The sequence below is a fragment of the Leptinotarsa decemlineata genome, unplaced genomic scaffold (assembly GCF_025532065.1).
Source record: "Leptinotarsa decemlineata unplaced genomic scaffold, Ldec_3_MD MMD2_tig00026328_RagTag_RagTag, whole genome shotgun sequence".
Classification (NCBI taxonomy): domain Eukaryota; kingdom Metazoa; phylum Arthropoda; class Insecta; order Coleoptera; family Chrysomelidae; genus Leptinotarsa; species Leptinotarsa decemlineata.
In genome coordinates, this window is record NW_027412688.1 from 24,948,302 (window position 1) to 24,973,223 (window position 24,922).

At 35.2% G+C, this 24,922-nt stretch overlaps 1 protein-coding gene across 2 annotated transcripts in view; it reads left to right on the top strand.

The window, feature by feature from the left end:
• The first annotated feature begins 861 nt into the window (after nt 1-861).
• The window catches only part of LOC111502276 (uncharacterized), an 89,785-nt gene continuing 65,724 nt past the window's right edge, over nt 862-24,922 (top strand). For both annotated transcript variants that reach the window (XM_074182411.1, XM_023156305.2), the window contains exons 1-4: nt 862-1,082; nt 15,928-16,054; nt 17,908-18,008; nt 19,701-19,857. In XM_074182411.1, coding sequence (XP_074038512.1) covers nt 983-1,082; nt 15,928-16,054; nt 17,908-18,008; nt 19,701-19,857 — 485 coding nt within the window. In that variant the 5' untranslated portion in view covers nt 862-982. The remainder of the gene's footprint in view (nt 1,083-15,927; nt 16,055-17,907; nt 18,009-19,700; nt 19,858-24,922) is intronic.

Consider the following 24,922-nt stretch of genomic DNA (forward strand, 5'->3'; position numbering starts at 1 on the left):
GGAATTTTTAACAGGTGATGATCGACTGTATTGTCAAACATGCTCCAAACTAACTGACTGTTATAAGGAAACAAGTATAGCTGAGGCACCAGTCAATCTAATAATAACACTGATGATTTTCAAACAAGACTCAACCTCTAACGGAAGCAAGAAACTCTTTGGAAGGTTCCAAATAGATGCACATTTCAACCTAGCAGATCACTATTACAATATTCATGCAGTCATTGTTCACTGTGGTTCTGGCGTTGAATTTGGTCATTATTACGCCTTGGTCAAAGAAGAAACGGACTGGTTTAAGTTTGACGATAGTCGTGTCACGAAGTGTTCTGGCGATGCATTGAATTTATTAGAGCGTCTGGAGACACCCTACATTTTGTTTTATAAGAGAGAGGACATTGTTAGATCAAGATCTTCAGATGATGTGGTGCTGCAGGTTTTTCCGGGTTTTCCTGCAGCTGAAAAAGCAAATAAGCCACTGGAATCAATGAAGTCGCCTCGGAGCGCCAATTAATTTTTATTGTTGTTTTTATTTTATTTTTATCGTTGTTTTAATAAAATGTTCAACTTTTCATCAACTCATTTTAATATTTCGTTACCATTTTTTTCTAATATTGTTTTTATTCTGTTAGTAGTTTTGAATAAAGTAAGACCGACCCGTAACATTCTTTAAAGGACATGTTTCGATTGATGCCAGTTGTTATAATCATCAAATATGAGCTAATGCTCATATTTCTGTGCTAGGGTGGACTTCGGATCGCATCTCATCTTGTATGTATATTCACTCTGTAAGTTGACCTAATATATGCTCAACCACAGATCGGGCCGAAGCAATAAATAAGCTGGCAATTTTGATCTAATTCTCTTCTCAATGCGTGAATCGGAAAATATGTTGGACGCATTACATTTATGTTAATGAATCAGTTAATTGAGCTCATAGAAATAGAAAGATGTTCTCAGTGCTGTGATACACATGGACTGAAACATGCGTTTTCGGACCAGATTCAAAACTGATCTTTCGAATTGGTGCTGCTTGATTCTTGTGATAAGTGCCGGATTTTTCCAGGATGTTGTAGGGGAAGACGGTGAGTTTTTTTTTCACAGTTGCTGAATTGGCAAGTCAGTATCGGCTTCAGGCATCTGGCCACTATGGAAGAGATCTCCCTGTACCTTGTATTTCCAATTATGAACTGACATAAATAAAATACTTTGAATGCATTACAGTGCATCGAAGAAACTGAGCGGATAAAATTATTTTTCGATATATTTCATTTATTTCGAGTAATTATATTTTAAGTGATTAGATACATTTTTGATACCTTGGGTAATATACACTATTTTCTGTTATTCAAGCTTTCGGAAATTTATTTGTTACGTCATCAAGAATATCTACAAAATAAATTTGAAGCAAACATTATATAGTAATAACAATTTTACAAAAGACTCAGCAAACTTAGTTTGAAATATACAATAGGCATACAAATAGAAACATACAAAACCGTTAAGTCAAATGCAAATGTGACGTTGAGAATTTTGTTACAGCACCAGAGAAAATGTGATAAATATGATATATGCATATGCAGTGGTCTATAATTTTTCTTGTTATATTGAAATTATTTGTTAAATTTTGTTGATCAAAAGTTAAAGTATAATAATAAATTTGACTTAAATTTTGTAATTCTGATTTTTTAATAGCCTTTTGACTTTAATATTTTCAACTAGTAAAATTTTTGTATTTTCATAATCCATAACATGATCTGAAGAGATAACATGTTCACCCAGTCCACAACAGTATATTGTGTAACAAGTGCGTGAAATCGACTTTTTTACACAGGCGTGGAATTTGCGACACGAGCCCTCAGGCGAGTGTCGCAAACAACGCGAGTGTAAAAAAGTCTTCACGCACATGTTGCACACTATACTTTTTCCACGACCATACAGAGAAAATTAAGCACCATCAGTTAAACGAGCTTTATTGAATTTCAGAATAATTAGTAAGTACCTATATTATAAAATTAACAATTAATTCTTATACTGAGATTATTATTTTTGGTTTTCATTCTGATGTGGAATAATAATGATTATTAATAGTAATATTGGAACCTGTGACCATTCCAAAACTTACACCTGCAGCATTTGATTTTTCTATTAGTGTGTTTCTTGACTTGAAAGTTGAGATGATAGAAGTAGTGCCGATAGGGGCTGAGGAAATTTGATTTTGAGGCGATAAAATTTTATTTGCCACATCAATTTTCTGAGTAATTGAGTTTTCTATATAATGCTCTGCCACTGCAGAGGATTTCCAACCTCGATGTTTTTTTAAGGTAAGCAAATCGCCTCCAGCTTCTACTAATAACGTGGCGGATGACCGCCTAAAAGTGGCCTGTATATTGTTCAGCATGAGGTAAATTTAGGTATTTTGCGATTACCGAAGGAACTTTACCAATTTTATTTATACCAACGATCTGGCAGGTACATTTCCCACCTTGATAATTAATAAATAATTTTTTTTCTGCGTATTTTTGCGGACGGAGTGCCGTATATTTTCGGTATAATTCAAGATGTTCCGTGATGGTAAATTTTCTTGAGATTTTGGTTTTTGTATCATGGACGTTTACTATGAGTATTGTACCTAAATCTTCAATATCATCTAATTTCAGTTTATACAGTTCATCTCTTCTAAGAGCTCCAGCAAGTCCAAATATTAGTATAACCTAAAAGAAAGAGAAATTACAATATAGAAACTAAAAAAAGATTATGGCTGTTAGAAATCGAACCCAGGTCCTTAGGTGCGCGAGGCCGACGCACTACCGCTGAACCATTCGTATTTACAAATAAATGTGTGTGAAAACGCGATTCTCAACGCCCAATTTAAAATAATTTAGAAGATCATAGTTAGATATCACATCAACATAGTTTTAGATAATATATCTGATTTGGCCAACTATACGTATTAGGATCTACTTAATTTATAAATATTATTTTCTATTTATTTAATACTACCGTGAGACATTAAACTTACCTTGGTCAATAAAAATTTTTCGTCAGGAGCTTCTTGTATAAACTTCAGTATTTGTTCTTTCTCCAAAACTCTGGAATTTTTGGGAACGTATCCCTCACTCTTCCTTTTTAAAAAAGCACGTACCTTAGGATAGTCAATATTTATGTTTTTTTTAATGCTGATGGTACTTTTTAGCATTGAGAAATTACTCCAAAGTGTTGCTGCCTTAAAGTTCTTGGATAATTCTGATAAATATGCCAATATTACGTTTTCAGAAAATGAATTGATATTCTTTGTTTTCCTCCATGCCATGAATTTCTCATACGTATTTTCATACACGCTCAATGATTTTTGGGGTAATAAAGTCTTACTAGCCTCATTGGCTGCATCCATAACATCCGGCGGGGTACTTCGTATATCTGAATGATCAGAATCCATTATAATATAATGTTAAAATATTAATTATTAACTCTCAACAATGAGCTCACAACAATAATGATCAAGCTATTTTGACAGTTTATTTACAGCATTGTGGGTTCAAGTGTGGTAGTACTAAGTGGTGCCTTTTCCAGAAAATCGACTGTGGATTGGGAAGCAAATTGTTCAGTTGGTAGATTTGCTTTTCCTATGGCTGTTGTTGCAATTGAACTACCCGCTTGTGTCAATGGTGAAATTATGGATTTTGTAAAGTTTTGATTAACAGCTTTAGCTACGGACCTGAAGGATCGGAACCCGTTGGGATTGGCAAACAGTTTATTCCTAATTTTCTGATTGTGAAGTTCATTGCTTTCATTCATTCTTAGTTCGCATCTGTTGTGAGCATTAACAAATCCAGTTCACCACTGCCGATTAGCAAGATTTTTGTAGGCGACAGTTTGCTTGCAATCTTTGTTGAACAAATATTTGCAGTTAGAAGTTCGTTTCATTTAAAAAGGAATATATACATCCATAGAATAACTTTCGTCACTTCAGAAGCTCAAGTTGATGTATCATTAGAGCTAAAACAAACATCTAGCCAGGAAAATTTGGGAAATGGTCTTGAAGATCCTCCCATTCAGCTGATCTGTAATGCCAAATTTTACGCGGCTTAGATTATTCCCCAACATTTGTCGGAACACTGAAATGAGTTTGTGGTCGGAAGATCCCAATGGAGACCTTACGGTGACTGTATAAATTTCTGGATTGGTTGTTAGGTATAGATCCAGAAGACAAGCATATTCTCCATCACGATCAAGATTGACTCATTTATAATCCGCTGCTAATTGCAAAAGCCTCTACTTCGTGATCTTGTTCGCCGTTGATATTTGAAAATTTGAGCCATTCGATATTGTGGACATTGAAGTCACCAAATATGGAAATTTCGGCACTGGTATGATTGATTTGCAGTTTGCGGTGAATGATGTTTGCAAGTAAAGTGAATAGGGTCCTATATTGTGTATCTCTTGGTGGTCGATAAACGCAGCATATGATCTTCTGTGATATTATTTTAAACCACATAACATCAAAATTTTGGAGTTCCGGCGTTTCCTATCGTTGACAGGAGAGATTGCTTCGGATAAAAAAAAATATTCCAAACTTACGTTTGAATCGGGAGTGGAAATCATAGCCGGGATTTAGAAAATTGTCGGGATTTGTTGAAGCACTGACTATGGTTTCTGTGAGTGCAAGAATATGAGGACTATTTGTTTGCAAATATTGGTACATTGAGTTTATATGTTAGAAGGACCCTGCTGACTGTCAGAAATAATGATCCGGAGATCCGATTGGAGATATATTTTGTTTTCGGATTATTTTAACCCTAAGAGCGCCATCATGCAATGTTTCCTTATATTCCCTCCCTTGAAACCGGAATCAGCCGGCACAGCACGAAACATTAGCCCTAAAGCAACGCTACCTAAGCCGTCGCAATGGACGTAATTTTTCATAATTTTTCTTGCTGAATTGTGACTATTTCCCAGTTTCTCGATAATTTCTGTTATAGAAACTGTTTCATTAACCTCAACTATAACATTATCTTCATTCATGATAAAATTTTGTTTCGCCTCTCGATTTACTTCCGCCCAAAACGATTCTCACAAAAATACTGAAATGATGCCAATTCAACAAAAAATTCAACTGAAATTTAACATAAATCATGAAACTTCTACTGTCTGCTCCTAAAGCTTACGTCACCAGGATTACCTATGTACTCGTAGCTTGCTGAAGAAATCGTTAAAAAAGTCAACCTTCACAATTTTTCCCTCAATAAATTCAAAAGAAAAATGTGAACTCGTTGGTGATAATGAGGTAAAACTAATAAGATCCGGTCATTAAAATCTTTAAATTGAGTTTTTCTATCAGAACGTGGTCAATTTTCTGCGGGTTGATGGACTGCCCAGTCTTTGAGTGTCAACATCAATATCACGAAGAACACGAAACATTGCGAAAATAAGAGAAAACCTTTCTATTTTTCTTTTTCGTTTGGCGTACCGGGTTCGGATTTTAATGGACTACAGACGCAAAAACAATATGAAAGCATCTAGGCATGTAGGCGTAGCCAAAAGGAACTTGTAGAACCAAACGTTTCGTCCGCTACTGTGGCAAAAGTCTTCAGTGATGAGTGCGTTGTCTGCGAGATATTACCTACTATCAGGCTGAAGAGGTCTGCTGTGGTAGCAGTCGAAACGTTCGGTATTACAAGTTCCGGTCGACCACGGACTACCAGTCCGGATTTTGTTCTTTTCCACAAATAATATTGAAAACGAACATCAGAAAAATATTCACAAGTGGAGTTGAGCGGAAACGCGACAACCAAAGTGGGTGTTATATTTTCCAAATAAGACTTGATTCAAATAACCACTAAATATTATGCATATTGGCTATCCATGGCACCCTTGACAAAACTAAATAAACCAATATTCAGTATTTTTATCAGTAATTTATGTTTTTATTTTTGATACAATTGCAAATGAATAAGTATCATTAACCATTAACTATTTTCCCCCTTGAGGGGTGACAATTCCTGATTCCCTTTTTTGATACTTATTTACGCTATACAAAGAACCTACCTGCATATTCCAAGATTCTAGGTTCAATAGCTTCTATTGTTCGTCAATATTAGAGTGTCAGTCAATCAATAGGTACCCACTCATATAATATTGAATAGCATCAGCAAAAGGATTAGAATGAAATACATTGGTGATCCTATTAATCCTACTCCTACTTATATTATAAATGCGTAAAGTTTGTAAGGATGCATGAATGTAATGTATGTATTTACGTTTTTTACTTTTTCACACACAAACAACTCAAATGATTCAAATGTAAGTTGGTATATAGATAGATCATGACCTGGAATAACACATAGGGTAGGTTCCCACTCTAACGCGGGTTAAACAGCGGGGAACAACTAGTATTATGTAAATGGTTACCTATTGATTGACTTACACTCTTATATTAACGTACAGCCGAAGCTATTGAACCTAGAATCTTAAAATATGCAGGTAGGTTCATTGTAAAGCGTAAATGAACATCGAGAAAGGGAATCAGCAATTTCCACCGACAAGGGGGAGAATAGAAATTCAAAGATTGTATTGGATTTCGTCAGTTTTGAAGTTGGAAACCTGAAGTTTTGAGTTAATAAAAAATATTGTAACTATTTGTTTGAAATGGTCTGTCACGGAATTCAATTTTTTTTCTAAAAAAATACAGTAACTAAAAAAATATGCCAACTACACTAAGTAATGAATAGCTTCGCGAATCGAATTATGTCCACCGCCAACGACGTCTGCCCTCACGCGTCTGCCTGCGTTCGGATCGCGTTCTCGGCGATGACGCTTCATTGCTTAGATCGACCCTCTAACCGCATGCATCGTCCCTCATCCTCTTACAGTAGACGCGACGCGTAATGGAATTTGACAGATATTCAAAAATGTGCATTATAAAAAAAGTATATAACTTAATTGTATTCATGGCTCAGTATTTTGCATATAGTGGCTACCACACAAGAGATAGATATATGCTATCGCTGACATTCATTTAGAACTATTTGAGATAAACAATCTTAAGGTACATTATTCTCATGTAACTCCAAAAGCAAGAATTTTTCCGACTTACTTAACACTTATCGTTATATTATGACCAAAATTACACACAACCTTTGTACTCGATTACACGGTACTGAGGCCGTGGGGGTCGAAATTCAACTGAGCAGGGGTTGTCACAGAATAATCTCGGTTTACAACCCTCCGAACATTCGTCTACTCCCAGAATCTCTGGATGAACTGCTGATGGGAAGCAACATTCCGACAATTGCTGCTGGCGACTTCAACGCCAAGCACAGACCTTGGAGCAGAGCCACAAATCGAAACGGCCAAGCGCTCCATGCGCATGTTGACAGGCATGAATATCTTGTGCTGGGACCAGATGAGCCTACATACTATCGCGGGCAGACTAGGCCTGACGTACTAGACATCTCAAATTGTAGCCTACATATTATATATTTATGTAAAGATATATTTATGTAAAGTTTCTTCTAGTTCAGTCGTTTAGGCGTAAAAGAGCCACAATCATACATACATACATTTATTCATTCTCACAAACTTTCACATTTATATTAGTATAGATAGATACAGATATATAGTCTTCGACGCTATGATCATGTTTCTGGAAAACGCTCTAAGTTGAATTACATTATTACTATGGAATTCACTAGAACTTCATATGTACCTGTTTATTTACAAAGTATTGTATTATAACTTTAATAGAAATGAAGATGAGTTGCTTTCAAGATCTGAAACGCGTGGTGTTAATAACATGCACAAAGATAATTTCAGCATGCTACATCACACGACAGCTATGTATCAAAAGGGTTTCACTTATAACGTCGTTAAACTATTCAATTCTATCCCAACTCGTGTCAAGAAAATGAGTTTAGGCGCCTTCAAGAAACATATGAGAGAACATATCAGTTCGCTAGCGTGAATATTTGTCATTAATTTCCATCTTCCTACTCTGCACCCTATGCTCATGCTCTTGAGGTCAACGACATTTTCCTTTTTTGAACATTTTTCTTTCTTATCATTTTGTACGTGTTATTGTGTTTTCTAGTTAATAGTCGGTGTTTTGTACTTTTATCAATGGCTGATCATTAGAAGGTTAGATGTAAGGGAAGCCATTGGCTAAATCTCAAAGTGTATTTCTTTAATGACCCCCCACCTTTTATTTTTTGAACGGTTCAACTAAAAAAATTGAAATTTGGGATAACGAAATTAATGCATGAAAACTATATTTTGAAGTGAAATTGACAGATGGAACTTTCAAGATGGCGACTGGGCGCCATCTGGGAAAAACATTAAATGGAAAGGGGGATCTTGTGACACATCATTTTGAATCTCCTGACGAATACTTCACAACCCTAGACATGAAGTCAATATCTTCACCACTACAAAATGGCGGAACATTTAATAATTTCCTGAAGGCAAACACATTAATATCGATATTTCTAGAAATATTTCTTTTTATCTGCCATATGGCAATTCCAACAACCCGATGAAGTATTTCAAGTTATTTTTTGTTTATAAAAGCAACAAAAACTGTCAGTATGACAATGAACATCATTGTTCAGTTAGAATATTCTCATTTAGTTTTCGGTTTCACTAGTAGAAAGGTACCACGTCAACAACGGTGCGACGCGTAACTTTCACGAGGCCGAAAGGATTTTCAATTAACGTTTTCCGAATCGTCCTATCTCTAGAAAATATTTGAGGAAACTTCTATCCAAATTCGCAACTACCGGTAATGTACAAAACAAAAAGCCTCCAGGTCATCCGTCCATTCCGGAAGAACAGCAAGTGCAAATATAATTGGTGAGATTGTAGTAAATCCAGAACAGTCTACTTATTCCGTCGCGAATGTTTGTGAGGTGTCTCCTCCTACTGTGTTGAGACTTAAAGAGGAATACGTATCCTCCATACGAAATTAAAATGGTACACCAATTAACTCAAGATGACCCTGATCGAAGAACACAATTCTACGATATCATGACGGAAACCATTGCAAGGCATCCTACCTATCTCCACAATATTTGTTTTGGTGACGAATGTACATTTTTTTAAACAGCAATGTCCACATACAAAATTTCCGTTATTGGAGTGACACCAACCCTCACGTTTTTCGGAAAACACATACCCAATATCCAGAAAAAATTAACGTTTGGGCAGGAATATTGGGAAACCATATTGTAGGACCTCTATTTGTTGATCAAAACAGGGGAACTGTATTTGAATATGCTGGAAACTAATGTTGACCATCTCTTCAATGAAATCGTCGAAGCGAATCCTAATGAATTCAATATGGATAATGTATTCCAACAAGATGGAGCACCACCACATTACTCCAGGCAAGTAAGAAACTATTTAAACACCACTTTTCCCGGTCGTTGGATTGGCCGTCGAGGTCCTACAGAATGGCCAGCATGCTTGCCAGATTTTTTATGGGGCTATTTGAAGCAAAAGGTGTACGAAACTGAACCTTCTTCAATATTGGATATACGGCAGAGAATAATAAAGATTTGTAGAGATGTTGACGTTACTGTTTTCGAAAATGTTCGGCCTGAAATATCGGATAGGCTGTTCATATGTTAAGAAGTTCAAGGCAACCATTTCGAGCATCTTCTGAACCGACCTCAAGCTCATTACCTCATATTATGTAGTTAAATGTCAAATTATTCAGGCAATTATTAAAAGTTCCGCCATTTTGTAGTTGTTGAAGATATTGACATTTTATTCTAGGGTTGTGAAGAATTTGTCAGGAGCTTCAAAAAGATGTGTCACAAGACCCCCCTTTCCATTTAGTTTTTTCCCCAGATCGCGCCCAGTCGCCATCTTGAAAGTTTCATCTGTCAATTTTACTTCAAAATAAAGTATTCATGCATTAATTTCATTATCCCAAATTTCAATTTTTTGAGTTAACCTACCTGTTCAAAAAATAAAAAGCACTGTATAGATCAAATAAGAGGGTTATCATTATATTGTCATCTATAAATTTAATTTTCTTCAATAAAGACGATTATCATTAATATTATTATCACCTGAGTTCCTTATATTAGTTTACAACCGATCATAGCCAACTAGATGCAATATCCAAATTGATTCTGAAAAATGAAGTAGACATGAACAATTGAAAAATATACTCTGATTCGGAATTTTTACAGAAATCCAAATTTGTTAAAGTATACAGGGTACTCAAAATTGAAGCCATTTCCTGTCAAACCAGAAAGGATCGGATAGTCCAAATTACGCCAGAACTATTTTCTTCATATATCATTCACCTACACCAAATATATTTTTATACACCTGATACTCGAGGAGTTACAATTTGTTTAATAGATTCGATGACATCCGGTACGTATATACGTTTTGCAGGGTTTTAAGTGCCTTGGGGAGACATCGGACATGATACGACCGATGAAGCGTGTAACATGTTCCATGTAAATGAGTGACGTTAAGGGCGGTTGCAGGCGCAATTTATTAAGTGAATTACTTACTCCTGTGAACTGTCAAGAAGAAGATGGATCGTTTTTGTATGATTTGCATAGGTATTTTTCACTTTGATCAATATCACGTTTTTATACAGTGCATTTCTTTAATGTCCCCCCCTTTATTTTTTGAACGGGTAACCTCAAAAAATGGAAATTTGGGATAGTGAAATTAATGCATAAATACTTCATTATGAAGTGAATTTGACAGTTGAAACTTTCAAGATGGCTATTGGGCGCCATCTAGGGAAAAAAGTTAAATGGAAGGGAGAGTCTTGTGACACATCATTTTGAAGCTCCTGCCGGAAACTTCACAACCCTAGAATATGAAGTCAATATCTTCAACTACTACAAAATGGCGGAACTTTTAATAATTGCCTGAATACATTGACATTTAACTACATAATATGAGGTAATAAGCTTGAGGTCAGTTCAGAAGATGCTTTGAATGGTTGCCTTGAACTTCTTGACATATGAACAGCCTATCCGATATTTATCGCCGAATATTTTCGAACACAGTGACGTCAATATCTCTACAAATATTTATTATTCTCTGCCGTATATCCAATATTGAAGCAGGTTCAGTTTCGTACACCTTCTGCTTCAAATAGCCCCATAAAAAACGTCCGAAGGTGTCAAATCTGGCGAGCGGGCTGGCCATTCTGTAGGACCTCGACGGCCAATCCAACGACCGGGAAAAGTGGTGTCCAAATAGTTTCTTACTTGTCTGGAGTATTGTAGTGGTGCTCCATCTTGTTGGAATACAATATCCATATCGAATTCATTAGGATTTACTCCGACGATTTCAGTGATGAGAGGGTTAACAGTAGTTTCCAGCTAATTCAAATACAGTTCCCCTGTTAAATTTTGATCAACAAATAGAGGTCCTACAATATGGTTTCCCAATATTCCTGCCCGAACGTAATTTTTTTTTTTTGGATATTGGGTATGTATTTCCTGGAAAACATGAGAGTTGGTGTCACCCCAATAACGGCAATTTTGTCTGTGAACATTGCCGTTTAATAAAAATGTACATTCGTAACTAAAATAAATATTGTGGAGATATGTAAGATGCCTTGCAATGGTTTCCGTCATGATTTCGCAGAATTCTGTTCTTCGATTAGGTTCATCTTCAGTTAATTGGTGTACCATTTTGATTTTGTATGGATTATACCCATTCCTCTTCAAAATTCCACAGTAGAAGGAGACACTTCACAATCATTCGCGACGGAATAAGTAGACTGGGAATTTGCTACCATCTCACCAATTATTTGCACTTGCTGTTCTTCCGGAATAGACGGATGACCTGGGGGCTTTTTGTTATGTATACTACCGGTAGTTGTGAATTTGGATAGAAGTTCCCTCAAATATTTTCTACAGATAGAACGATTCCGAAAACGTTCATTGAAAATTCTTTCAGTCTCGTGAAAGTTACGTGTCGTACCGTAAATAAAAATCGCTTCAATTTTTTTTTTCAATGGACGAGAATTGACCATTTTAGAGATTATTGACGTGGTACCTTTCTACTAGTAAAACCGAAAACTAAATGAGAATATTCTAACTGAACAATGATGTTCATTGTCGTACTGACATTTTTTGTCGTTTTCATAAACAAAAATAACTTTACAAACCTTATCGGGTTGTTGGAATTGCCATATGGCAGATAAAAAGGAATATTTCTAGAAATATCGATATTTGTAGTAGATGAAGATATTGACTTCATATACTAGGGTTCTGAAGTATTTTTCAGGAGCTTTAAAATGATGTGTCACAAGACCCCCTTTCCATTTAATTTTTTTCTCAGATGGCGCCCAGTCGCCATCTTGAAAGTTTCATCTGTCAATGTCACTTCGAAATAAAGTATTGATGCATTAATTTCATTACCCCAAATTTCAATTTTTTTAGCTGACCCGTTCAAAAATTAAAAGGGGGGGGGACATTAAAAAAATGCACTGTATATCCGATACTGAATGATCGCGATCAGAATGTTATAGGGTCTTAATTAAGTGCTTTCTATCTTTGAGTTCAAATAAAACAAAGTGTGTGTGGGTTATCATCGAAATTTTTTATTCGTTTGAAAGACCAATTGATGCAATTACGTGAGGAATATAACATCGTTCAAATGTCAGCCACGACTTTTATGGGTAGAACACATTCGCAGCGTCCAATTTCCATGACTTTGGCGAATAAATCAGTCTGAATTTGACCGATGGCATGGGTTATGTTGGCTTTGAGAACCGCTGTGTTTTGTGGCTTATTCGCATTCATATATTGAAAAGTCTAACGGAGTCAAATCGCATGAACTCGGTGGCCAGTTCATATCACCACCACACGCCCTCAAATCGCTCATGTAGAATATCCAATGTGGCATGTGGCATGTCGTTGGCATCCAACTCAGACCAAAAGAAGTTGGTAATCATCGACCTATAGTGCTCGCCGTTGACAGTGGTGGCCTGGCCATATCGTTCTCAAAGAAACCGATGACGCCGCCAGCCCAAAATCCGCACTGTTTTTTTCGGGATGCATCGGACGCTCAAGTAGATTGGTATCGTCCCAAATTCAACAAATTTGTTTGTTCACGTACCCATTCATTCAGATGCGATGAGGCCCATCGCTGAAGATGATTTTTCGATGAAAATTTGGGTCAGTAGCCAACTGCTCCAGAGCCCATTCAGTGAACACACGTCGTTATTTATGGTCGTTTACCTTCAATTCCTGGGTCAGTTGAATTGTGTACGCGTACAGGCTCAAGTCACGACGAAACATTCGTCAATTTGTGGTCTGCGAAAAGCCAAATTCTTGTGAGCGACGTGAAATCGACTGCCTCGGATTCTCCTGCACACTCTCACAGACAGCAGCGACATTTTCGACAAATTTTGCGTTTCGTCGACGTACAGGTGTTTGTTAATCGTTTATTGATGCAGTGGATTGAAATGTATCCATCACATCGCGAATAGTCTCCGTAGGACAATTATGGCGACCGTAAAATGAGCGAAGCGCGCGGTACGTTGCCCATTTTGATAAAACGATTTAATTATTTGCACGTGTTGTTGAGTACTATATCCGTCTATGGTGATTTGGCAAATGACAAGTAATTTGACAGATATAACTTCAAGAAAACGACCGTTATCAATTGTCAATGTTCGGAAGCCGCTGTTGGAAGACCCGTTATATGCGATGGCGTATCAGGAGCCAATTATACAATATAATAAAATATTTGCGTTAGAAAGGTTTCAGCTTTCTACTTCTTCATCTTTATACAAAAAATTTAGGAATCTTTCAAAGAAAGGAAGAAATAAACTATTTTGAAAATAAACTCTTTACAAAGATGTAAAGGTCGTGCAAGGAAGTAACTTGCATGGAACAGTGTCATCATCAATGGTAAACAACCAACGTTTCGGAATAAGACACTTTCCTTTTTGCTTCTTCAGCACCAATCTGGATAACATTACGAAATGGAGTACTCAATTCACTGATAAAATGACGACTTCATTTCATGAATGAGTTGGATCTACTCATGCCGTCGATGACAGTGCGTAATGACATACATTCGCTCATTTGATTAAATCCCAGCCATAGGAATCTTCTTTTATTTGAAAGGGATTTATTTTTGTGAGAGATTCATTTTTGGAATAGAAAGGTTTTGGGCTTTCTACTTCATACATGAAAATATGGAAATATTCCAAAGAAAGAAACAAATCAATTAATTTCAAAATTAGGCGAACCTTTTTTTCAGAAAACTAATCTCTCCAAAAAATAGCCTCTTTGAATTCAATTGAATTTTATCGTGAAGGTCTAAAAAAGACAAGAAGCATGAAGCGTTCAAACATAGAAACAAAAAGTAGGAAATGACATAATTTATAAAAGCCATGGAATGAATTTTCACCGTTGACGGAAAGTCTCCCGTTCATTTTCTAAAATCTGGATTTTTCTTGGTGCCAGTATAGATATTATTTCACGATGAATGAATTATCAGAAATGAAATATTGGTATCAACATTTGAGGGTCACTGAGGATACACTATTTATTTTCCACGATAGTTTTAAATTTGTTTACTAGTTTCGGTCATTACACCATTTTCAAAACCTGTTGGGTCAATAAAAAAAACGATTTCCAGCGCAAAACAAAGCTTGCTGTATTGTTGAATATGTTTCACGAACCATATATTCTCAGATATTAATATGCAGATATTGATTGAATATTACTGGAATTCTATCCTAACACCAAACCGTTATTTTTAACACCTCCACACGTGTTTCAGTCGCCAAATGATCATCTTCAAGAGAAAGATTAAAACTCAATCTCTTAGAGACAGCACAAATGAAGAATATCCAGGTAGTCTCCCATACTAGTAATTGAGAGTAATTTGACTGATTGAATTCTTGTCGTCGAAAGTACAACAAATACAGAAGATGTTTTTCAAATAAATATCACAAACCTACAATGTAAATCAATGATAAGGTCCACTATTTCGTCAAACAACCTCTGCAAAATATCACCGTAAGATTGGATATGCTGTTTTAGTTTGTTGATAAACAGGTATTCAGCAAGAGCAAACGCAACTAAAGGATAAGATTTATGGTTTCAATAACCATGTCTCTATGTATTATCGTGACATAACCAGTTTACCAATGAAACTTGAACCCTATTAGTCTCTTCCCTGTCCGATTCCCACTTATCGACCCACACTGAAAACAAAGTAGACGGAGTCAAACGATCCAAAACAACTGATTACCTAATGGATACCAACTTTTCCGAAGACAAAGATTTCTCCGACAGTCCCGTACCGGTAAAATCGGAAAAAAGGTTTCTAAAGAAAAAGCGACTGCCAAAAAGACTTCCAAATCTAAAGCAGCAGGCACTAAAAAAAGTTCCAGAAAGACTGATATTGGACAACATACAAATGATTTGGTGGACCTCAACCAACCGAATGATTCGCTTGTGTCCCAAACATATGATGTCAATAGATTTTTTATAAATATAGGCTTCGCCACATAGTTATTTTTTGTCAGATATGTAAAGTTTCCGAAAAATACAACAGTTCGTACCAATTACCTGAAGTTTAGCGGAAATGATGTTTGAATTGCCAATGAGAAATGTTAAAACAGATACTAGTCTTCCAATCTCACCTCTCATCTTTTTGAATATACACTTAATCGAACGATTTTCTGATTGATACAGTTTTAGGGAAACATGTCGTAATATATTTCTCAAATAAAGTTTGTGGAGATCAAATCGTAAAGTGAAGTTTATGAAATTAATCAAACGATTTTATAATAAATTTTTTCATCTTCAACATAAATATAAAAATGTCTTACATAGCACCTCCTAGTAGAACATTAAGAGGATATTTTCACAAGTATTCGATGAATTCTCAATATTAAAAACTCATTTGACATTTTGCTAATTTCAGATGGCATTGTTGACTTGATAGAAGCTGCTGATCTTTACGAAGAACCAGACGGGATAGTGAGAATCTTAGGTCGTTGTTGGAATAATACAGAGGAATATGAACCGAAGAAACAAGATTGGGCTTACAGGTAAATTTTGAGAAAAAATATTTGAGTTGAAAAAGACTATTTCACCGGAAAACAATCAACCAATCTGTACGTAATTCCCATCAATCAAAAGGTATTGTCTTTTTGAAAAAAAAAGAATTGAAACTTTCTATGTTTTTACCTCTTTTATTTGTAAATAACGTTACTGCAGTTTCGTCCTATAAGGACACTTTCAAACTTATACATTAAACTAACAATGGTTGATTACATTAGCCCTTATATAGCATCCCTGTAGATAATAAAGGTACTTGGCTTGATTGAGTACCTGAATTTTGTTTACTAGTTACAATGCGGATATGATCATTTGAAAATCGGTGAGTAAACTAAATCGATTTGATCATTTAACAGGTTGCACCCGCAACGTTTATGATTGTGAATTTCCAAGGATTATAAATAATTGAATTTGTAACCCTTCCTTGAATAGTGTAAAATTTCCGTATCGTTTAGATTGGGGAATGGTTTGAAAACGTCGAATCATTTTTTCTCAGTCTGAAGGACCTTTCATGATGCTGAACACCGTTTTTGTCCCACATAAACACTATTACACTCCGGTATCTGCGTTGATACTGTTAATTTATGACTGTCTGGATGGAAAGAATCGCTTGCGATGGTAATAGCAATAGCAACATTCAGTTCACACTCGAAACAGAGATAGAGAAACAGATAAATTTCTTAGACCTGACCATTACACACAATCAGAATAAATTTGAGTTCAATGTTTTCAGAACACCTAGCTATACAAACATTACCATTCTAAGCGATCCTTTCCATCTGGACAGTCATAAATTAGCAGCCTAAAATTCAATGTTGCACAGAGCATTATCACTGCCTTTGTCTGCTAACAATCTAGCTAGGGAAATTAATATAATTACACAGATAAGTCATAATAATGGTTTCAACGAGGATGCTATCCAGAAGTTAGTCAGAAAACAAAGCCGTAAATTCACTTACAGATTAATATACCCTCAGGTCAAACAACCAGAAATCAAGAAATGGGTAACTCTAATAACATATTTTGGAAAAAGAACAGAGATAATTGCGGGTTTCTTCAGAAAGAACTATGAGGAAGTGGCATTCAGACCACATGCCAGGTTATCTGATTTCCTTTTCAATGCCAAAGATAAGGTGGATAAGTTGGAGAAATCTGGAGTTTTTAAGCGTAAGTGCGTCCGGAGTGTAATAGTGTTTATGTGGGACAATGTGGTCGAAATTTCCAAAAACGGTATGCTGAACATGAAAGATCCTTCAGACTGAGAAAAAATTATTCGGCGTTTTCAAACCATTCCTTGTCATGCAACCACAAATTCCCGAATCTAAACGATACAGAACTTGTGCAGTATGCAAAGAAGGGTTGCAAACTCAATTATTAGAATCCTTGGAAATTCACAAGCATAAACATTGCGGGTGCAACCTGTTGAATGATCAAATCGATTTAGTTTACTCAACGGTTTTCAAATTAGCATATCCGCATTGTAACTAATAAACAAAATTCAGGTACTCAATCAAGCCAAGTACTTTTATTAGCACCTACAAGAGTGCTATATAAGGGCTAATGTAATCAACCATTGTTAGTAAAATGTATAAGTTTGAAAATGTTCTTATAGGACGAAACTACAGTAACGTTAGTTACAAATAAAAATGGTAAAAAACATAGAGTTTCAATTCTCTCTTCTTCATTATGATCTCCTTCCACGTAGTAACGGCTACATCCATAAATTTATTGTCTTTTTATTTTTCTATTTTACTTTTATTGAAACATTCGTATAGAAGGTCAAGAATCAAACTAGCAGTTGTATAAACCTGTCATAATATCTCATTTCATATCCTCTTTCCAGGTGGAATGAACATGCTCAAATTTCACTAAGAACGCTGGACTACTTTCCAGATGCTTTTCCCACGGACTTTTCCGTCCTAATTGTGGCGAGGCCCACCCCAGGTAAGTCTCTCATTTCAGTAAAACTACTACTTGAGATTTCGGATAATTTCCATCAAGTATCTATATATAGTGTGGATCCTTTTTTCGTAATAAATCAGTTGGGCTTTTGGAAAAATTAGATTTCATTCATCAGGCCATCATCTCTGAAGTTCAAAAACAAAAAGGATAATATCACATCACTCATGTTCTCTTTACCCTTCAAAGTATAACAAAAAACAAGAAGACATATAAATAATTTAAGAAAAAAGGTCGGAAAAAAGTCATTCCAAAATACGCGCTGTCTCCATACACCAGAACTGAAACACTCTTCTCGGTGCGCTTCTCACCAACCAGTTTAGCGTCATCATGAGATGAAAAAGATTGCTATATTACTCTAGAACTGGTCTGTATTTATATCTAACAGGGCACAGTTTCACTTTCACTTTCTGTTAGAATTTCGCGGGAAAGTTTCTGCTGATTTCGACATGCCTTTTACCAAACGAAAATATATTTGTTTAAAAATCTGTTTAAAATCTGTTTTTCCATTAACCAGCTGTCGCGCCCCTACGAACGACAACCCTCAGAAGTCGAAACTTGTGCGAGCTAAGGATTAACAAGGTCTTACCTTTTAACGTGTAATTCCTAACACGGATTTAGAAATCAAATATCTGTATATTAAACGAATCAGGCTTAGATCAAAGGCATTTGAAATATACCAATTACTAACATATGAGCTTGAGGAGACAGAACAATGGAATAATTATCAGAGACAAATGTTCTCTGTTGAATCAAAAATCACCAAGAAGAAAGCTTGTTTGGATGAGAAATTTAAAAAACATGAAAGTTGAAGAAACGAAGAAAAGTCAAAGAAAGTTATCAATATTTTTGAAAATCTTTCGAATGAATATTTTGATAAGAAAGAACTTGATCTGTTGAATAAGGGTTTCAAATTTGGTTTGAATCCTCCAAACAAAGTCTTGAAAGATATAGTCGGTGTTGAAGGTGCAACTCAACACTTACTTAAGTCATTGAACAGGTTTGTTCCAGAGACAATTTGTCAACGAAGACCAATATTCATTTACAAAAGATGAAAGATTTTCAAAAAATCTGAAATGAAAGCAGAAAAAGGCAATACTCTTTGATATCGGACAAGTCAGATCACTTTGAAATAATTCATAATACCATTGATTGATGACCCTATCAAACCCATTGCATGAGATAGTTTCGGAAGTCAAAAACACACTCAAAAAGTGTCAAAAATTGATCATATTGCAAAAGTCTAATTGCTAAATGGCATATCAAAACGTTTTGAAACCCTCAATATCAAAATTGAGGGAAAGTGTTGTGTCATATGAAATTATAGATAAAATTAAGAATATAAAGTTGAGAGATGGAGAGATTTCAGTGTCATTTGATGTATCCTCGTTGTATCCATGTGTCTCTATACCAAAATATATAGAATATTTGAGGGATCTTCTGGGGGTCAATGGTCTCACTGGAGTACTAATCGAAGACTACATACAGCATGAAAACACAGAAATGGGAAACCTACAGTTCCCTGTACATGAGCTAAAATCAATTTAGTTTCATTTTCCGGATCACTAACATTTTTTAATTTTGTTTTCACTATGCACACCATTAAAGAATATATGTTAGTTAATTTTTCCATCGGAAGGTTAACTGCAATTTGCGAATTTTTATTCCTTGTTCTAGGTCAGATTTACTCTCTTTTCACCTTGTATAGTCGAGATGGAGACGTGCAATTCTCAGTTACTGTTGGAAAAGATGTTAGTGTATTCTACGAAGATGAAGATGAAATGCCCGTAGAAGATAATCTGATATCCTTTGGAATTTCCTTGGATGATGGACAGTGAGTACTTATTTTAACTAGTATTTTCGTTAGTAATAAAATGTTGCATTGAGAAATCATGTAGCAAAAATACTTTTCAAGTACCTAACTAAATATTTGCTTATACGAAATATTCTGAATAAATCATAACTTTTTTATTTTCTTTAATAGTTCGTAGCGTATCTGAGAAATACGAAACAGATGAATCAAATTACCTAGGGATAAACTTGGCACTTCAAGAAAGTTCCTATTTTTTTTTTCATTTACATCGTGTGGAAAATTAATTATGGATCTTCATGTTAGTTCTAATAATCCGAGAAAACGTATCTCACAGGGTGCTAAAGAATGCACCCTGTGAGATACCCGAGAATATCGTAGTCAATGACTTGAAATAGAAAAAACATATTGGGAAAACTACAAACAGTTTCAGCTATGTTGATCAGTTTTATTTCATTCGTTGAAAATACTATATAGCGACATGCGTCTTCTTCCGTCAAATGTAAAAACAAATCGCCATGAATCAAACTTCATCTGATTTGTATAGATAAAGTACTTCTAGAACTGATGTCGATAACCTCAATGTTAGGCATGTAAGTTTCATTACATGAAATCTGTAACGCTGCAGAGATTTCAAACCACCCCAAACATAGATTTTTCTGTTCAATGAATAAAAAAGCTGCCTACCTATCTACGTGAAACAATTTCACAAACCACTGGTTATTTGTGAAAACAAGTCAACTTCGCAATTTTTTTTATATTACTTAAGAGACGTATTCAGATAAGAATCGAAATATCATAGAACATCTATTATTATATCGTTATTATCCACTAGAGACTTTCAAGTATTTTTGAAAGGATTTTAACAAACCTGAAAGGAGTTTTCAACAAATCTTTCATAATTTTTGGGCAAGAAAGTTTTTGGCTATCTACTACTCCATCTTGTTGCAAAAAAAGTGGTAATCTTCCAAAGAAAGAAAGGAAGCAATCAATTCCAAAAGAAGTAACTGTACCTATACATAGATATGTAGATAATGCAAAGAAGAAGCTTTTAGACACAAACTGGAAGAAAGAGCTCTCCTAAAACAGCTACTTTCATTCAAACATTGAAAGAAAAATTCTTTCGAAACAAATAACTTTTATATAAACACGGAATTATACAAAAAACACTTTATAAAAAACTAATCAAAACAGTTTAATGTATGATTTTCACTATAAAAGGGTTTTACAAAAACCACGACACGTGTTTTGCTATACAATAGCTTCCTCAAGATTTTATGCTTGAGGAAGCATAAACTCTTGTATAGCGAAACACGTGTCCCGGTTTTTGTAAAACCATTTTATAGTGAAAATCATACAATAAACTGTATTGATTAATTGAATAGGACTGGCCGATACTTGATGAAAATCCATATTCAAAAAACTAATTTTTTTCAATATGGATTTTCATCAAGTATCAGCCAGTTCTATTCAATTAAAAAACATTTTACTCAGTTTGTATTCCAAACATTCATGATGTTATGATTTGTATAGTGTAATTGTCTGCAACATGCAATTACATTCACCACTCATCATAATCCGATTAATAAAATCCTAAACGCGACATTTATTTTTAAAATTGTCTATAAATGATAGACTATAAATGATAAATGATAAATAAATCTATAACTATCTACTTCTATATCATTACCATATTAAAAAAAACAAAAGGATCATGAACAATATCGTTATTACAAAAACAAATAGTTTCTGAAAATCCATTCGACTATGACAAACTGACAATTTCATTAACAAATTTCTCAATATGAAAAAATTTCATACCATATATCTTCCATGATTCTTATGCACAAAATCCGTCAAAAGTCTAAAAATCTTCAAATTTCTTCAATATCCGAGAAACAATGTCAAGTTGAGTTGTGTTTTGTGAATTATTTTCCAGAAGGAAGCAGTTTCAATCAAAACTTCTGCATTCCTGTTCATAATTGTGTTACTTACTTTTCACCATCGACCAAGTTTTTTTTTGGCAACACGAATTTGTAGTTTGTTTGGTTCTTTTCATTTATATAAAATCTCGAAATCAACATTGGAAAGCTCCTCCAGTCTTCGTGTTAGGTCATATTTTTTCCACTTAAAAACTAGTGGTTTCAAGTTACACAATGAAATACAGCATCTACAGAATATTTTTTTCTCGTGTAGTTTTTCCAGAGAGAAAAAGTGACAAACTGCCCTAAAAATTACCGCTTCACCTTCATCTAAAAGGTATTCATGAACTTTTCTAGATTTCGCATACGTACGGCATTCAAATTTTGTGTTGTGGCGATACATCATTTTTGTTGTTATAATTCATGATGTAATGATGTAAGAGTACATAGAAAAACGTATCAAAAGTGGCATATGTTAACAATATTGCAAACTTAAAAGTATCATATATTTGCTGATGGTTTGGGATTTTTGTCACAAAATTGACAAATGACGTTTAGTACTGCTAGGTGGATAAGTGGACTTGTGGCATTTGTTGGCATTTAGCGTTGAATAAACAGATATTTTTGAGACTCCTCGGTATATCATATAAAGTAATTCATGTCGAATTTCGGTTTCAATAAAGTTTTTCCCTGGAGTATCGATTCGGATGACCAGAGCATCGCCTCTAAACCAAACATACGTCACGATTGCCAAACCTTCAATTTCCATCACTCTCTGGTGAATGTATAAAATAACATTAGGTCGTCTTTGAAACTGTTCAAGAGATTCATTGAAGAAAAAATTAATTCAAAAATCAAATCCACATCTGGTAATCTTAAGGAACAGTACCATGGTCGTAGTAATGACTCAAACGAGACAAACTTCTGAATATTCTGAATAATTTTCATTTGCATTTCAGAGGACTTAAAACTAACGCAGGAAAAATCTATCGGCGATTTTGATTTCACAGAAATTGAAAGATTCTCAAAAAAGAGTGGAAGTTTTAGCAATCAAAAAGAATAGAAAATCAATAAATTGATGTATATAGCCGTTACCACGTGGTAGGAAATCATAATGGAAAAAAAAAAGTTTCAACTCTCTTTTCTACCACTTTTATTTGTAAATCACGTTACTGCAGTTCCGTCTTATAAAAACATTTTCAAACTTATACATTAATGCTTAATGTATGTTGTTTAATGTATAAGTTTGAAAATGTCTTTATAGGACGAAACTGCAGTAACGTTAGTTACAAATAAAAGTGGTAAAAAACATAGAAAGTTTCAATTCTCTTTTCTTCAATAAAAAAATCATACTCAGCTTCTATGAATGAACTAAATCTTCCAATCAACCAAGTACAGCACACAAAATTCACCTCTACCAACGTTCCTACACAGTAGGATGTGACAAATGTCTTCCTACTTCAAATACCTACTTCCTCGGCTAGTACCACGGTGGACATTTGATTATATTCGATAGACATTTATGCAAATAACCTCGCAGAAGATGGTCTTATAGAAATCAGTCGAATAGAAGACATACGCTTGGCTGAAAACCCAAATAACACTTGCAAATTTGATAGTGTCTAACTTGTAAGAATTATTGAGTAATTTTCTCTTGACTGAAGATACTTCCACGGTGGGGTTCAATTGACTTATCCTGCAGAACGGTATATTATGTGAGGAGAACTCAACAAAATACAACGAAATTCCATTTAGAGAATGACTCTTTTGTGGAATAAACATTCCAAGGCGGTTGATCCAAATGACTATAATCTACATACATTTTTATCCTTTGTATATCACAACTTTCACATAGACACCATTTTCGAACCGTTTGTAAGGATGTTTCCACAGTGCTTGTGCATCTACATAAAAGAAATTATGGCATACTAAAGCAGAGGTATTCGAAAAACTCAATTATTGTTCATTGGATCGATCAGAGCATACCAAATGTGATTATACTTCAGTACACGGCTAACAGAGGGTCTACGGGGGGCATCAGAATGCCGAGTGGGGTGTCACCCCACTCTGTGCTAAAGTTAAAATATCCGAGATACGGGCGTAGAAAGCCTTGCCGCAGTAATAGGGGGCTTCGTCGTGATTGACCTATTTTCCTCGATACCCTTGGAACCCTTCATGGACCATATAGTAGTCAAAAAATTCGACCCTAAGACAACAAAGAAGATAGAAGTCGACTGAATGACCCCAACTATTCTCTCTATAACATCAGACCAAGAGCAATAATAAATCCAGGAAGCTAGTTGAATCTGCATCAGGAGGAGAAAAAAATTTCCCCTGAGCAGGTCAGTGAACGTATATACTCAAGCGATGATTCACCCAAACCAGAGGCAAAGAAGCTCTGCATGACTGAAACAACAACTTCAAGAATGACTAAACTAATAGTATATCGTTGTGGATGCCGATGAGGATAATCCAGAAGGATTACAGAATGGCACATTCTGGTCTGGATGGTTACAAATTACAACATCCGAAGAACGTCTCTTGGCTGGTAAGTGCAGTTAGTTACCATGTAGTCATGGGAGAGCATCTACCTGAAATGCGTGACAGAAGACCTACCTCCCGAGCCTCAAATTCAAAGAATGCAGTCTGAAACCGGCGCGAAAAGTCTAAGTGAGTACCGAACAGACTACAGAATTCTACGATGGACTTTTACCGATATAAAAGGCCGGCTTCTCGTCCAGAGAGGGCAGTTGAGTTTAGAAAGCTAATCGAGTGGTTAAACAAGGAATTCAAATAGTGGAGATAAATTGGGCGTTAGTTGCTGAGTGTTGAATAGAAATTAGTTTGTGATAGTGTGTATGTGCTCTGTTAATAGGGCTGGAGTTTCCCTGTAAAGAATAATGCACTTCATCTGATCGATGGTCAATCTACGACTATCTTCGTCAGATAGGAAAGCAACACGAATTTTCTTGATGACTTTCAAATAGTATCTACATCTCAGTCAGGTCTTTGACCGAATAATAGTCATTTATGGAAGATATAGATATATATATATATATATATATATATATATATATATATATATATATATCGTAAATAAACATGGAACTCGATAAATCCTCCATACCTGATGGTTGCCAAAAACTCAATAAAGACCTGAAGTTGAT